Here is a 16,534-nt window from a genome sequence, read left to right as displayed (position 1 = left end):
GGCTTTTAAACCAGCTGATACTCAATAAATGCTTGTCAAATGGCTCTGATATTTACTGAATGATGTTGCCAAGTCATTTTTACTTCTGGTTCTCAATTTAGTCTTGCGTAAAATGGAGAAAATAACTTGAATTTTCTGCCTTACTTGGCTGCTGAAATAAAGTGCTTTATAAATGAGAGTTGTCATTGAATTTATGAGGGATACAGAAATAAGTATTGTAAATTTAGAAGAGTGAGCATGAAAGCCTTCATGGAAGGGGGGAAGAACTTGAGCTGGGCTAGTAGTTTCTCTATTATATTTTTAAATTTTTGACTAAGATCCAAGCCCAAATGTGGCTGCTTGGATGGGTTTGGGCAGAGAGAACTAAGCAATTACAAAATAATTCATTGGATTCTGAATCAGCAGTGTATTGTGGTAGAAAGACTCTTGGATCTTGAGTCAAAGGATTTGATTCAGATCCTGACTCTTTCCCTCACCATCTGTGCAACTTTTATTAACTCACTTCCCCTCTCTTTGCCTCAGTTTCCTCCTCTGAAAAATAAAGGGATTTAACTAAATGATCTCTAAAGCCCCTTCTTGCTTAAAATCCCATGAACTCTAGCACTCAGAATACCCACCTGACCACAGAAGTGATGGAAAAGTGACAGTCTAAAACAATTTCCCTTTTTCAATTATTAGAAACTACCTCAAACACACATTATGTCATATACTGCAATCAGGTCTAATTTTAGGTGGCTCCCTACCCTTACCATAGTGGATAATACTAGTCGGTTTGGCAGAAGAAAAAAAAAAGCTGTCACAGCGATCACCTTGCATAGCATTAGGAATTCAGGTTATGTCCTTTCAGTTTTGTGGTAGAGGCTGTGGCTAGCTTCCTCACTAACAAGCTGAACTCTGTCTTCCTACCATGCTTAAAACTACGTTCTCAATTTCATTACCAAAGAAAGATAGTTATATTAAACCTTTATAACCCATTCAGTTCTCCTAGGAGCTAGGGCTTTAGCTGAATGGCTTGGGGGAAATCATGAAACATTTCATTTGTGAGTTATTTCAGTTGATTACCAAACGGGGTCTGAGTCCAAGGCAGGTTACGAGCTACAGAAATTCCATGGAACCCATGGAAAATGAAACAAACCAGAGCCTCAAATGGCTCCACGCTGATGAGAAATGGAACCTGGAACAGTAAAGCTTCTTCCTTGCATAAAAATATTTTTTCTACAGGGTTCTGCTTGAATCATATAATCTCAGCAATGGAAAAGATTTCAGATGACACCTGAATAAGAATCTCCTCAGTTATATTCTCAGTTATAGCAAAGTGTTCATTGAGACTCTTGTTTAGAGACTTCCAGTGGGAGGGAACTCACTATGCCCCAAGGCAGCCCTTTTCATCTTTTAGACAGCTTTAATTATTAGGAAGTTTATACTGATATATAACCAAAATCTAGTCTCTGTAGCTTCTACACATTGTTTTGCCCTCTGGGGCCAAGTAGAATTAAGGCTAATCCCTCTTCTATGAGACAGTCTTCTAAATATTTGAAGATACAAGTCATGTACCCTCCCTGCCCATCCAGACACACGCACAACAAGTCCTCCACAGTCAGCTGATATTCCTAATTGTTATTTTTCTCCTGCCTCAAATAATATGTGTGTATACATATGTGTATATATATACATGTATATATATGCATACATATGTATATATATACATATATATCACATATATGTTTGTATATGTATATATGTGTGTGGATATAGATATAGTTATCAGTTTATTTGCTATATCCTCCAATAGATGCAAGCTCCTTGAGGAGAGGGCCTTTTGTATTTGTATACCCACCACCTAGCACAGGGTGTTGTATATATTAGATGCTTAATAAATATTTGCATGATTGGAGTGGAGTACATCTGGAATCAGATGGTGAAGATACTCAGGAAAGCCTTTATACTGAGTGTTGACACATGAATTGAGCCTTGAAGGAAGCTAGGATTCTAAGAGGTAGAGATGAGAGAGAATGCATCCTAGTTCTAGGTGATAGCCTTGCAGAGGTACAGAGAAAGGGATGGCATCCCAAGTTTGGGGAATAGCAAGCAGGCCAATTTGGCTGGAACATCAAGTACATGATGAAGAATAATATGCAAAAAGCCTAAAAAGGCAAGCTGGAGTCAGACTGTGAAGACCTTTAAAGGCCAAGCAGAGAAATTTTACTTATTGATAGAAGCCACTGAAGATTCTTGAACTGAGGATACACATAGTCAGACTTGTGCTTTAGGAAGACTATTTTGGCAGTAGTGTGTAGGATGGACCGGAGAGGGCAGAATCTAGGATTCAGAAGTCTGATTATGAAATTTTTGCAGAACTCAAAACGACATTTGGTGAGGGCATGAACTAGAATGGTATACATCTGAATGGAGATAAATACGTTGTGGGGTAGAATCAATATTGTTGTTATTCAGTTGTTTCGGTAGTGTTTGACTCTTTGTGACCCTATTTATGGTTTTCTTGGCAAAGATAGCAGATGGAGTGGTTTGCCATTTCCTTCTCCAGCTCATTTTACAGATGAGGAAACTGAGGCAAACAGAGTTAAGTGACTTGCCCAGGGTCACACAGCTAGTAAATGTCTGAAGCCGATTTGAACTCAGGAAAAGTCTTCCTGACTCTAGGACCTGCACTCTATTTACTGTGTCACCTAGCTGCCCTGGGGTAGAATTGATAAGATTGGATGAGGGTGATGGAAAGGAAAGACCAAGGATGACTGTGAGGTATGAACCTAGATGACTAAAAAGATGAGCATAAATAAGGAAGTTAGGGAAGAAGAGAGAGAGAGAGAGAGACAGAGAGACAGAGAGACAGAGAGAGAGAGAGTTTTGAATGGAAGATAATGAATTCTGTCTTGGATACATTGTGTTTGAGTTTGCTATAGGACATCCAATTGGAAATGGCAGTTGGTGATATGAGTCTGGATTTTAGGAGAGTAGGGTGGACATATTTGATGGTAGTTATCTATATAGAGATATTCATTGAATTATGTTCAATGATGGGATCAATAGCACAGAGAAAGAAAAGTGAGTCCAGGGTAGAGCCCTGGGGGACACTCATTGTTAAGGAGTGATCCTGCAAAGGAAATTAAGTAGAAACAAGAAAAGTAGGAAGGAAACAAAGAGAGTCCTGTGTTATGAAAGCCAAGGGAAAAAAGAGTATCCTTGGGGGATATGCTTCAATAAGGTTGAGAAATATGAGGACAGAGAAGAGACTTTTGATCATCTTGGAAAGAATGGTTGCAGTTAAAGACTGAGGTTGGAAGCTAGATCGCAAAAGATAAAGAAGTAAATGTGAAAACATAAAAATGGAGGTAATGAATGTAGATGGCATGTGCTAGAAATTTGACTATGAAAAGGAAGAGACATATAAGAAATTTATGTGTTGGACTAGATGGCTTCTAAGGTCCCTTTTATGAGTCTGTAACAATAGCTTGAGGATGGTAGAATCATGTGAAGAGATGGGTTTTTTATTTGCTTTTTAAAAGATAGACAGACCAGAGAATGTTTGAAGGCAGCAAGGAAGGAGTCAGTAGATAGAAAAATATTAAAGAGGGGGCAGAAAAAAAATTAAATATGGAAGTAACAGATGAATAAAGATCAGGCTACCAGAGCAGATGGGAGGAGATTGAATCACAGAATGTAAGAGTTGGTAGGCACCTTGGTGGCCATCTAGTGGGAAAAAAAGATATGGGAAGGCATCTCCTTCATTTTTTTGCAGAGGTGAGATACTATGGATGTGGAATACCCTAGTTAATGACAGACTTTTTCCAATGTCAGTTTTGCTGAACTTTTTCCTCCTTTTTTATTCTTTGTTATAAGGCATGGTTCTTTTGGAAACAGGGGAGGCATTCGTTTGAAAATACAGGTAATATAAAAACAAAAGACACCAACAAAATTTATTTTTTTTTACAAAATTAAGGAAGAACAACAGGATTGTCATGCAGCAGTGAGGGCTCTGTTGAGATCAGGTAACATAAATTTGTAGTGTATCCAATTGATACAATTGCATGACTTCTTCCAGTGCTACTCAATAGCATATGACTAGGAGAAGAGAAGATTCTTTCTTATCCTTCCTAAAATGGGGTGTTTAACTAAATGAAAAATATAGTGAGACTCATCTTATTTTGGAATCTCTGTTTCTACCAGTGCAGTCACAATAGCTGCCACACTGTTGATTCTTATAGATTCACTAAGACTTTTACAGCTTTTTCACATAAGCATCCATTCAAATGAGTATTGGTCCCTTCAAAGTAGGCCCCTGGAGGGAGAAAGGGCTTTCTAATGTGCTGGATATGGAGTCAGAAAAATCTGAATTCAAATCCAGCCTCAGACATTTAGTGCTGTGTGCCCCAGGGCAAGTCATCTAACCACTATAGGCCTCAATTTCTCAACTGTGAAATAGGAATAATAATAATATCTACCTTTCAGTATTCTTGTAAAGAGCAAATAAGATACTATTTGTAAAGTACTCTGGAAAACCTTAAAGCACTAAATAAATATTAGTGGTTATTATTATTATTTCAGTGATGCCACTGTGGCTCAAGAACCTTTCAGGGAATAACTTTTCTTTTGAATTTATCTTAAGAATATCTTCAATGGAATAAAATCTTCAACCTTTAAGAGTATATTTTGTGGAAAAGAATTATAGAACATTAGAACTGGAAGTGACCTTAGAAGTCATCTGGCTAGCCTTCTCCTTTTACAGATGAGGAAATTGAGCCCCTGAATGGGGCAATGGTGGAAGAACCGCTGATTTGATTTGTGGAAAATGCCAGAAGCCACTTACAGCCAAGTTTGATGAATAAGGGGTGTGTGTGTGTGTGTGTGTGTGTGTGTGTGTGTGTGTGTGTAGGTCCTGTGGTAGGACCTTACCCAATTAATGGTGTAATAAGAGGATAAAGTAGGTTAGGAATCTGACATTTTCAAATCTCCAACCCCTAATGACGATGGAACTAAAAGAGTGAATCAGTAAAATCAACTAGTGCCAGAAAAGGACCCCTAGGCTGAGTTGATCTAGAGTCCACCTGAATATGAAATCCAGGGGGCCAGGTAGGGAGGCTGGAAAGGAATTTAGAGCTGTAAGTCCAAAGCCAGGGGGTCAAAGAATTTGTTAAGAATAATGGACTATGAAGTGGGGGAAGCAGACAGCAATGAAACGATCATTTGTCTTACATGACTTCCCCACCCAACACGATGTTCTTTTATGGTAGCTCAGTGTTCACAATGGTACCTCCTTGCTCCACTGTGCAGGCCCTGCTGTGCAACACAAGAGATGTCATGTACTGTATGTCCAAAACACTGAGGATTGGGGTGGGTTGGTTGTTGTTGTGAGGCTGTTTTGTTTTATTTTGCTGGTATTGTAAACCTTGAAATTCATGAACCAGCCATTTCCAAGCTTTCTGAGACAATGAAGGGAGGGCCCCTCAGGTTGAGGAAACAAAAAAAAAAAAAAAAAAAAAAAGGAGAATCTTTGCTCTAGTAATCTTATCTTGGTCAATGAGAAGAGAGCTAGAGATTGACCACCAGGGGGTGCAGTGTCACAGCTACAGCAGAAGGGACCAGGACTAGAAGCAGTATGATGAAGCCTGACTGGCAGGAGAGGATCATGGGATCATGAAGTTGGAGAACTGTGACAGGGGTATCTACTCCAACCCCCTCCTTTTTATACTTGGAAACTGAGGCCTGGCGAAGTTGAGTGACTTCTTCACAGTCATGCAGGTGGTAAATATCTGAAATGGGACAGTGCATAGAGCACTTGGTTTGGAATGAGGAACACTCATCTTCCTGAGTTCAAATCTGACTTCAGACACTTACTAGCTGTGTACCCTGGGTGTCACTTCATCCTGTTTGCCTCAGTTTCCTCATCTGTAAAATGAGCTGGAGAAGGAAATGCAAACCACTCCAGTATCTTTGCCAAGAAAACCCCAGCTGGGGTCACAGAGAGTCAGTCATAACTGAAACGACTGAACAACAAAATACTCTGTAGTTGCTGGGTACAGCCAGAATTAACTTCGCCCATAAGAACCTTTGCATTTGTAATTTTTATTTATTTTTTTGTTCTCCCTTCATGAATGTTTCTCGCATAAATGCCTTTAAAATACTAGAAGAGTGTTTGTTTGGAAACCAAGAGAGTTTGAAAACCAAGGAACATGGGATAGGGAAGAAACCTACATTTTTCCACTGCAGGGGAGCTGATGTCTATAGCAAAGAAATCTATCATCTAGAAATCATCAGGAGGTATCAGCAATCCTGAGTTTGGATGTGCAGAAGACAAATGACCCTATGCATCCAAGGGAAGCAGCATCATAAGACTGGAGAGCTACAAGGGACTTTAGCGGTCCCCTAATCCAGCTACATTCTAAAGATGAGCAAACTAGCGTCATTTGTTTAAGGTCACACAGGTTATTAGAGATAAAGGGAAGGTTCAAATCTAGGTACCCTGATTCCAAATTCATCTCTCATGGCTCCCCTTTTTCGAGATTATTGGCTTGTGGAGGCACAGTGATTAAGCCAAATGACCATTTGCATTAAAAACAGGATAAGATTTTCAACTAAGAAACTTGCTTTTCTTATATACTACCTACACTATAGGGAACAAGAGGTGTCTGGCTTTGACGGTGATTTTGAAAGAGGACTGAGTGTAAAAATGTTATGGGCACTGGTAACGTTGTTAAAATGTCTACAATTTCCAAGGAATGGTGCTCTTTTGGAACTACAAACTCTGGTCTATTTGTTAAAATAAACAAAAAACAGAAAACAATATCATTACTTCATAGACACCATATGTAATTCATGCCTATTTGTCATTCATTTGTCCATTCATTCATGCATTCACGCATCCATCCATCTATCCATCCATCCATCCATCCATCCTCTCTCTTTAGGAGAGAGGTACCATGATTTTTTTTCTTACCTAGCAACTTTGTTTTTAGCCCTTTACAAGGGTTTTTTGTATGTTATTACACACACTGCATGTCACAGGTGTCCACTTAGTCTGACCATGGACTGCCAGAGAAGAACAGGTTTAAAGTTTGCTGTCAGTAATTGGTAGCTATTGCATTTCAATTTTGCAAACAGAAAATAAAAGAAAAAAGATGTTCACAGAGATAAGCTGCTATCTGTGAAAGGGACTCAGAAATGAAGTTTGTGCTCCAGCATCCAATGGTTTACTTAGATTTCATTCCACTTTGTGAAAGGGTCTGGAAACAAATGTGCCATAGCCAGGGCTACCTCAAATGTCCATCTCCATAGGTCTTTGGAAAAACAACTATGAGGTGGCTAGGGAGCAAGTACATTTGCTGCCTGGCATTTGAAATAGCTTGTTTATATGCCAGTGATTTGTATGACCCAACAAGAGATAGAGAGCATTACAAAATGCAAAATGGATAATTTTGATTATGTCAAATTGAAATGTTTTTGTACAAAAAAAGCCAATGCAACAAGAATTAGGAGGGAAGCAGAAAATTGGGAGAAAATCTTTGCAACTAGTATCTCTGATAAAGGCCTCATCTCTAAAATATACAGGGAGCTGAGCCAAATATATAGGAATACAAGCCATTCCCCAATTGAGAAATGGTCAAAGGATATGAACAGGCAGTTTTCAGAGGAAGAAATTAAAGCTATCTACAGGCATATGGAAAAATGCTCTGGATCGCTGCTGATTAGAGAAATGCAAATCAAAACAACTCTTAGATACCACATCTCTCCTGTCAGATTGGCTAAAATAACAAATCAGGAGAATGATAAATGCTGGAAAGGATGTGGGGAAATTGGAATATTGTTGCATTGCTGGTGGAGTTGTGAGCTGATCCAGCCATTTTGGAGGGCAGTTTGGAACTATGCCCAAAGGGCTATAGAAATGTTCATACCCTTTGACCCAGCAATACCACTTCTAGGGTTGTATCCCAAAGAAATCACGCAAGCGGGAAAAGGACCCATATGTACAAGAATATTTATAGCGGCTCTCTTTGTGGTAGCCAAGAATTGGAAATCAAAGGGATGCCCATCAATTGGGGAATGGCTGAACAAACTGTGGTACATGAAGGTAATGGAATACTATTGTGCCATAAGAAATGGGGATGATGCAGACTTCATAACAACCTGGAAAAACCTACACGACATAATGCTGAGTGAGCAGAGCAGAGCCAGGAGAACGTTGTGCACAGCCACAGATATATGGATTCCGTGAGGACCAACCCTGACAAACTGCGCTTTTCTCAGCAACCTAAGAGGCAAGGACAACTCCAGGGGACTCACGATGGAGAATGCTATCTTCATCGAGACAAAGAACTGCGAAGTTTGAATACAGACTGAGGCACACTACATGCTCGCCTTTTCTGCTTCTCTTTTGTTTTTGTTTTTGGGTTTTTTTTTTTTTTGGTTCTGTTTCTTCTCTCTCATGATTCATTCCATTGGTCAAAATTCTTCTCCATGACTTGAAAAAAAAAAACAACTTATTTGTCAGAAAACAAAACTGAGACCAAGTTAATGCTTGCAACTTTTTTTGAATATTCAGAAGTCTTTGATCATTCTTTTTAAAGACAAATATTAATGTGCTCCTATTAAAATTATTACCTGACACACTTGAGTAATGGAGAATACTTCACTTACAACTCTCCAGATGCATATGTATGTGTTGCAATAACATTGAGTTTGAGAATATGTATATGTAGATAATATATGCAATATATATTATATACATAATATACATATATTATATATATGCACACATATACATATTTGTGCATATATACATATAAAGATAGATTTAGAAATATACACATGAGAGTCTTATCTCTCTAACTAGATACCAGATCAATATTTATAAGCTCCTTGAGGGCAGGACTTACATTGACTGATTTCCTAATTGCTCTATTATACAAAAATAAACTAAATCATGTAGTAAAAAAAAAAAAGAAAAAAAAAGAAAAAGGTGGAAAGCTGTGATTCAATTTAATTCAATGAGAATTTATTAGATGTCTACTGTGAACAATGAAGGAGGCACAATGCTAGACACTGAGGATCAATCAATAACTCAATAAACATTTGGTAAGCATCTACTATGTGCCAGGCTCTGTGCTAAGTGCTGGGATACAGAGATAAAACAGAAAACAGCCCTTCTTCAAGGGACAGAAAGGCCAAAAGAAAACCATTCCCTACCCTCAGGAAGTGAAATGCACCGTGCTGTAGAAGGCAAATGGATTTTCATCCAGAGGATGTAAGTTCACATTCTTGCTCTGCTACTTCCTACCTGTCCAACCTTGAGAAAGTCACTGAGTTTCAGACTCCTCTTTAAGGTTAAGAGTGCTGGACCTGATGAACCCAGAGGCCCAAGATAGACAACATACTCCCATGCTTGTCAAGGGCAAAGAGACTGGCATATGCAGGAGCCTGATCAGAACGGCAGAATCTGAGTTAGAGGGGAGAGATCCTCAAGGTCATCTAATCCAGCCTTTACCTGAAAGAGTCATCCCTTCTCCAACATTCCCCAACAAGAGTTCATTCAGCCTCTGCTTGAAGACCTCCAGTGATGGAGAACTCACAATCTCACAAGTTAGCTCACAAACTGCCATTGATCCCTCCACTCCTTTCCATTGAAACTGATCTCTATCCACTTGGGGTTCATTTATTTGTTTATGAATTTAACTGTTATGTAGAGGGGGCTTGGAAGGTAAAAAAAAATCCTTAAATACTTTCAGCCTCCCTCATCTTTTTAGAGGATAAAGCTCTGGGCCTGGAGTGAGGAAGACTTGAATTGAAATATGGCCTCAGATACTTATGATTTACGTCACTCAGCCTCTGCCTGCCTCACTTGCCTTAACTGTGTAACAAGGATCATAACAACTACCTCACAGGGCTGTTGTGAGGATCAAATGACATACATGTAAAGTGCTTAGCACAGTGCCTGGCACATAGTAGGCACTTAACAAACCTTTGTTCTCTTCCCTTCCCTCTTTCCACTTATCTTTCCAGGTAGAAAGGAGGCCCTACTTTTTGACAGAATGATAAACTGAGTAGCTAAAGGCAATGTGGCTTTGTGTGTGCCATAACAATATGACAGATCAGGACTTTAACTGAGATCTCCTAACTCTGAGCTCATGGCAGCTAGGTGGTACAGTGGATAGAGTGACAGTGCCTAGAGTTCAAATTCAAATATGGCCTCAGACACTTAATAGCTATGTGACCCTGGGCAAGTTGCTTAATTGTTTGCCTCAGTTTCCTCACCTGTAAAATGAGCTAGAGAAGGAAATGACTAACTAGTCCAGTGTTTTTGCTAAGAAAACCCCAAATGGGGACAGCTAGGTGGCACAGTGAGTAAAGCACCGGCCCTGGAGTCAGGAGGACCTGAGTTCAAATGTGGCCTCAGACACGTGACACATTTACTAGCTGTGTGACCTTGGGCAAGTCACTTAACCCCAATTGCCCTGCCTTTCCCCCTCCAAAAAAAACCCCAAATGGGATGACAAAATCAAACATGACTGAAATGACTGAACAACAACAAGAAGCTCTGAGCTCATCGCTCTGTTCAGTGGAATATATAGCTGGATTATACACTAGTGGTTTCAAATCCTATCTGTTGGCTACTTGGCTTGAGCGTCATCTGGCAAAAATCAACACTGTACATGAACTTCCACTGCTCTGCACATAAAGCTTTTACAAAATTAAGACAAGGTCCTTTGGAATCTAAGCTGTTTTTCCAAATCAACAGAAGAAAGAAATATGGTCCTCTTGAGCTAACATTGGTTTCAGGACAGATGTGTGGTGCTTCCCCATCACTCTTCTTTTGACATTTTAATCACAATGTTCTAGGCTGGGAAGGGGCCTGCCTCTTGAAGAAGGCAACTTTAAAAAACTGAAAAAAATGGAGAGGAAATTGAGACAGATCAAGCGAATTGGGCTGCCTCAGTTAAACTTAGATTCTACAAGAACCTATGATTCCATCAGTCACCCTTAGAATGTGCTCCATAGGAATTAGAGCTGAAAGGGACCTTAGAGAATCCCCACTTGATTTTACAGATGAGCAAACAGACCTAGAGAGAGGAAGTAGCCCAGAATCATATAGCAAGGAAGTAGCTGAGTGGGGATTCGCACTCAGATTATTTGATCCCACATCCAAAAGCTCTTCATATATTCCTAAGTAAAAAAAAAAACAAAACAACCAGTCACTTGCAAACCAACCAGCTAGTGATGAGCCTCTCTGGGTTTATTTGGGCTGGTCTTTGAATGAGAGACAAACGATCCATCACAACCTACCAGTCTGTACTCCACTGGCAAAGCCTTCAGTAACTCAAGGTCATCTCCAATCCATCAACAGGAATCAGAGGAAAATTTAAATAGACTCCCCTCTAACACACACACACACACACACACACACACACACACACACACATGAACAGATAAAAACATGTAAAAATGATAATAATAGTTCAAATTTCTATTGGGCTTCTAGTTTAGCAATGCACTTCCTTCAAATCACCCTGTGAAATAGGTACTGAAGGTATTGTGTCCTTCCCCCACCCACTTTTATAGGCAAAGAAACAGAAAAGTTAAGTGACTTGTCCATAGTCATACAACAGTTTACAATGAGAGGCAAAACATGCTCTTATTGAAAAATTGTAAATCATCCATCATCGACTCCTTTAGCCTTAAAAATCAATTGACTGAGAGTGATATGGCAGAAAAAACATTGAAATGTTAGTCCACATGCCTGAGTTCTGGTCTCTGTTATTTAGCACCTGTATGACCTTGGACAAGTCCCTTGTCTGTCTTCTTTGGGTCTCAGCTTCCTCTGCTTTAAAATGATGGGAGGTAAACTCAATGCCTTATAAAATTCCCTTCTAACTATAATAATCTATAATTCTATGGTCTGAATGATAGGGTGAAGCCTGCTCCATTTAAGGAGGTTTTCTATAACTTGTGTATTAAAACAAAAGAGGCATAGAGACCTGGGTTTCAGGTCCCTATAATCATGGCTCCTTCACCCACTGACAAAGAACAGAGAAGAAGCCCAGGAATCAAGTCCCTCTTGATCATGATTCCCTGGCCCATCCATTTGTACCTTTTTACTTTTTATCCCTTCTAAAATGCTACATTTAAAGTCTGAGGGAAAGGGGCATTGAGCATATCAATCAATCACAGCTTCGCCGCCCCCCCCCCAAGCCCTACAGTTAAATCAATGTGCTGGTGTCTTAATGCTCATGCTCCACATTGCAATGGCTATATCGCCATTCTCAGGAGACAGAACTCTCAGCAGAGCATGGATAAGTTATGAGGACCAGAATCAGCAATATATAGTCCTTTTTCTAATTTGGTGGCAAAAAAACTGTTAACTAATATACACAAATATAGAATGCTGAGGTGGCATTAAGTAACAAAGCATATCCAGTGTTTGGAATATAGATCTTTGCATTCTTTAAAGGAGTCTGCATTTAAGTAAAAAGAGCAACCCCAAGAGGGTAATGTGCTTCACCTTAAAGAAATGTAAATATATGCATATAATATGAAGTACATTTTAATATGTTAATACATAAAATCCAAATCGACATAAAAGATAAATTGGGGTGAAGGTGGTGATTTTTCATTTTACAAAAATATTCTTTAAACTTCAGAATGGTATAGTAGGCAGAATGCTGGTGTTAGAACAAGGGCTTTGATTCAAGCTCCAGTTCTGGTACTGGATAGATGGAACCTTGCTCAAATCATGTAGTCTTTCTGGGTCTCAGTTTCCCCGTTTAAAAATTTGAAGATAACAATGCCTTCTCTATTTACAATTATAGGGTTATTGTGAGGAAAAAAATTTACGAATCTTAAGGCAGAAAGAGACAAATACAGAGATATATAAACATGGGCTGTGTATGGAAAGAGTACTAGATTTAGAGTCAGGGACCTGGCTTTAGTCCCAGTTGTATGCTTACTCTCTGTGTGACCTTGGGCAAATCATTCCCCTTTTCTGGAACTCAGTTTCCTACTCTGTCAAATGTGAGTGGGAAAGATTCAATCAGATGCTACCTAAGACTCCTTCTAAAGGCAGCTAGGTGGCACAATGGCTGGAGCATTGGGCCTGGAGTCAGGAAGACCTTAGTTCAAATCTAGCTTCAGATACTTACTAGCTATGCGACGTTGGGTAAATCACTGCCTCGATTTCCTCAAATGGAAAATGGGAGTCATAATAGCAAATGAGATAATATTTGTAAAGCACTTAGCACAAGAAGTGCCTGGCACGTAATAAGAGTTTAATAAATACTTGTTCTCTCTTTTGTTCCCTCCGATTCTAAATTCTATGATCACATTCCACTAAATAGGCAATTTCCCTAGGATATTTAAAACGAAATTTGCTTGGCAAAAATTCAATTTCTGCACAACTCTTCAGGAGCATATGTAGAACATAAAGGGAAAGGCACAAGCCCCACATTCAAAAAAGCTATTTGTGGTTTTAAATGCCTCTAGAAAGCCTCAAGGCAAATGCAAATCACAGGAAACCCTGTGTGGATAAAATAGGGTAGTAGGAAGCAAATGAAATGGATTGTTTTGTCCCCACCCCCTCCCCAATCCCAGCCCCCTTTTAAATTAATTAACCTTTTTTTTTTTTCCTTTGAGAAAGCAGCCAAAGAACCACCTCTGGAGTCCCCTTTGAAATGCAATTTAATCTTTTGGATGAACAATTTACACAAGTGCTCAAGCATGTATATACAGAGGTACTCCTTCAGACATACATACATATAAGAAAGCATGCAAGCAGACTGTCTCTTTCAGTGTCTGTCTCCTTCTCCCTGACCACTTTTCTCTGTCTCTGTCTCTTTCTCTGTCTCAATCCTCTCTGTCCGAGGTTTCTGTCTCTGTCTGTCTCTTTGTCTCTGTCTCTGTCTCTTTGTCTCTCTGTCACACACACACACACACACACACACATACACACACACACACATGCACACATTCCCCATTCTCAAAAGATTCCTATGTCTCAGAAGTCCTGTCTCAGCCATGTCACCCAGAGATAGCCTCACTAGGACCTGCCTGGACAGTGTTTGCATACCAGCCCTGTTCTTTTCAAACAGTTTTTGAAGCCGTAACCTGTTGAGCCATCCCAGCCTCAGAAATGCATGTGAACCCTGCGTTGCCATTAGAAAGTACCTCCCTCCCTCCCACCCCTCCCCAAGATGCTGCCAACTCCACAAAAGGCTAGAGAGATTTTAGAAGAAAAAGAAATTTAGAATTTGAAGATCAGAGCTGATAAGATATCATTTAGTCCAAATCGCTCATTTTACAGATGTGGAAACTGGGGCCAAGCAAGGTAAAGTGATTTGCCTAACATCAAATAAATAGTGTTGCTGTTGCTTGGTCATTTTTCAGTTGTGTCTGACTCTTTTTGACCCTACTTAGGACCCTACTTAGGAGTGGTTTGCCACTACAGATGAGGAACGGAGACAACCAGAGTGAAGTGACTTGCCCAGGGTCACACAGCTAATAAGTGTCTGAGGCCAGGTCTGAACTCAGAAAGACGAGTCTTGCTGACTCCAAGGCAAACATTCTACCCACTGTGTCACCTAGCTGCCCAAGCAAATAGAATCAGACCGGAAATTTGAAGCTGGTTCCTACTCTCTATATAATTGTCATACATAAAGGACTTCCAGACTGAAATAATTATGCTTACTCATATTTATTAAGTACTTCAATTTACAGAAGGTTTAAAGGGTGTTATAAATGTACATAAAACATTTCCAAAATGCTTTTCAAATATTTTCTCTTTTGATTTTCACACCAGCCCTTTGGGGTGCTCTTGCCATCATCCATATTTTACAAATGAAAAAAAATTGAGTCTCCAAGAGATTTTTCAGAGAGAACATTAAATCTCCAACTTCAGAGAGCTCCTGGGAATAACAATTTTCATCTCTTAGCCTTAAATGGTTTAAGGAAAGACAGGGGATGGAATACAATGGATAACCTCTCTAGGTACCTTCCAGACAGACCTTGGATTCAAATGTGATGGACTCATTTTAAAAATATTGTTACAGAGGTGAAGGGAAAACAGCTTACTCCCTGCCCTTTTTTCCCCCAGATGGAGAAAGTGAAGAACAGAATGGAGAAAAAAAAGATTTTACCTAAAACAACAGAAGCAGACTTTCTGGACTGTTTTAACCTGAGGTGGCCACATTTATCAACCCTGGGGCCACTACCAGGCCTTGAATACAAGCATATGATTGATTATGGTTTTAAGATAGAAGGGGCCTTGGACACCATCCAATCCAACCTACTCATTTTACACATGAGGAAGCTGAGGGAGGTGGGATGGGGGGAGAAGGGGAGTGACTTGGCTATTGGCTAAAATCATATAACAGGAAGAAATTAACTCAAGTCCTTTGAATTCAGACTTATTGCCTTTGCCACTAGATACCCTGTCCCAGAACTGGGAAGCACAAAGGAAAAAAGGAAAAGAAAAAAGAAAGGGTCTAGAGAAAGGAAAGGAAAGAGGAGACAGATGAACTGGAAAAGGAGAGACCTGGAGAGGGAGAGAAAAAAGAAAGGGAGGAGGAAGAAGAAAGGTAAGAGGAGACTGTGAGGAGGGAAAAGGAGAAAGAGGAAAATAACAGAATTGAGAGGAAAGCGATTCATGTGACAATCCTCCCCAGTCTTCCACCCTTTCCTTCACGTAGCAGCCTCTTCACCATACACACCCACTGCAAACCCCACCACCCATGATACAATATCACTCCCTTTCTCCTCAAACTCCCAACGTTCAAAGGTCTGGCTCACCTATCGAAGGCGACAGCGGTCATGGAGTAGATGCTGGCGAAGACAGCAGCAATGGGGAAGAAGTTGTGAAACTTGCAATAAAACAGTCCGTAATACCACTCGTTGTGGATGGCATAGGTGAAGTTCACAACTGTGTTGAAGGCGGCCATAGAAGCTTCTGCGAAGGCCAAGTTCACCAGGAAGTAGTTGGTCACTGTCCGCATCCTCTTGTGGGCTAATATGATCCACATCACCACCACATTGCCCACCACGGAGGTCACCACAATAACAGAGTAGGCAGCTGCCCAGAGAACGATCTGCCAGGCAGGTTGCACAAACTGGTTGGGTTCTGAGCTGTTGGAGGAGACATTTAGGGAGAGGGCAAGGTCTGAATTACTCTGCAGAATATTATCCATCGTTCTTCTGGGATTAAACCCTCCACGCACGCCCCTAGGGAGCAGAGTCCTATGCAGAAAAATTGAAGTGCAAAGCTCTAAGCAACAGGAGGTTCAGTGGCTCCTGTCAGAATTCTTTTCGCAAGAGTAGGGCGGACTTAGCGGGGACCGAGAGATTGCAGAACGTGAAAACTTGGTCAGACCCAGAAAGCTTCGATATTCTCCTCTTCAAGCTTCAGCAAGCGCTAGGAATTTGTCTTTTCTTTCTAGGTTTTAAGAGAGAAATTGACAAAAGCAATCACCCAATCGAATCACTGCTCTTTGGAGGCACCTCCGAGTTCCGCAACTCTGCAACTGCTTTCTTTGGCTGGGAA

At 40.2% G+C, this 16,534-nt stretch overlaps 1 protein-coding gene across 1 annotated transcript in view; it reads right to left on the bottom strand.

The window, feature by feature from the left end:
* Positions 1–16,181, bottom strand: part of TACR1 (tachykinin receptor 1) — a 183,202-nt gene extending 167,021 nt beyond the window's left edge. Inside the window, exon 1 of the mRNA XM_036751566.1 lies at positions 15,787–16,181. Coding sequence (XP_036607461.1) covers positions 15,787–16,181 — 395 coding nt within the window. The remainder of the gene's footprint in view (positions 1–15,786) is intronic.
* Between the last annotated feature and the right edge of the window lie 353 nt (positions 16,182–16,534).

The sequence above is a fragment of the Trichosurus vulpecula genome, chromosome 3 (assembly GCF_011100635.1).
Source record: "Trichosurus vulpecula isolate mTriVul1 chromosome 3, mTriVul1.pri, whole genome shotgun sequence".
Lineage (NCBI taxonomy): Eukaryota > Metazoa > Chordata > Mammalia > Diprotodontia > Phalangeridae > Trichosurus > Trichosurus vulpecula.
The sequence above is the reverse complement of the archived record's forward strand: the minus strand, read 5'-3'. Positions and strand labels throughout refer to the sequence as shown.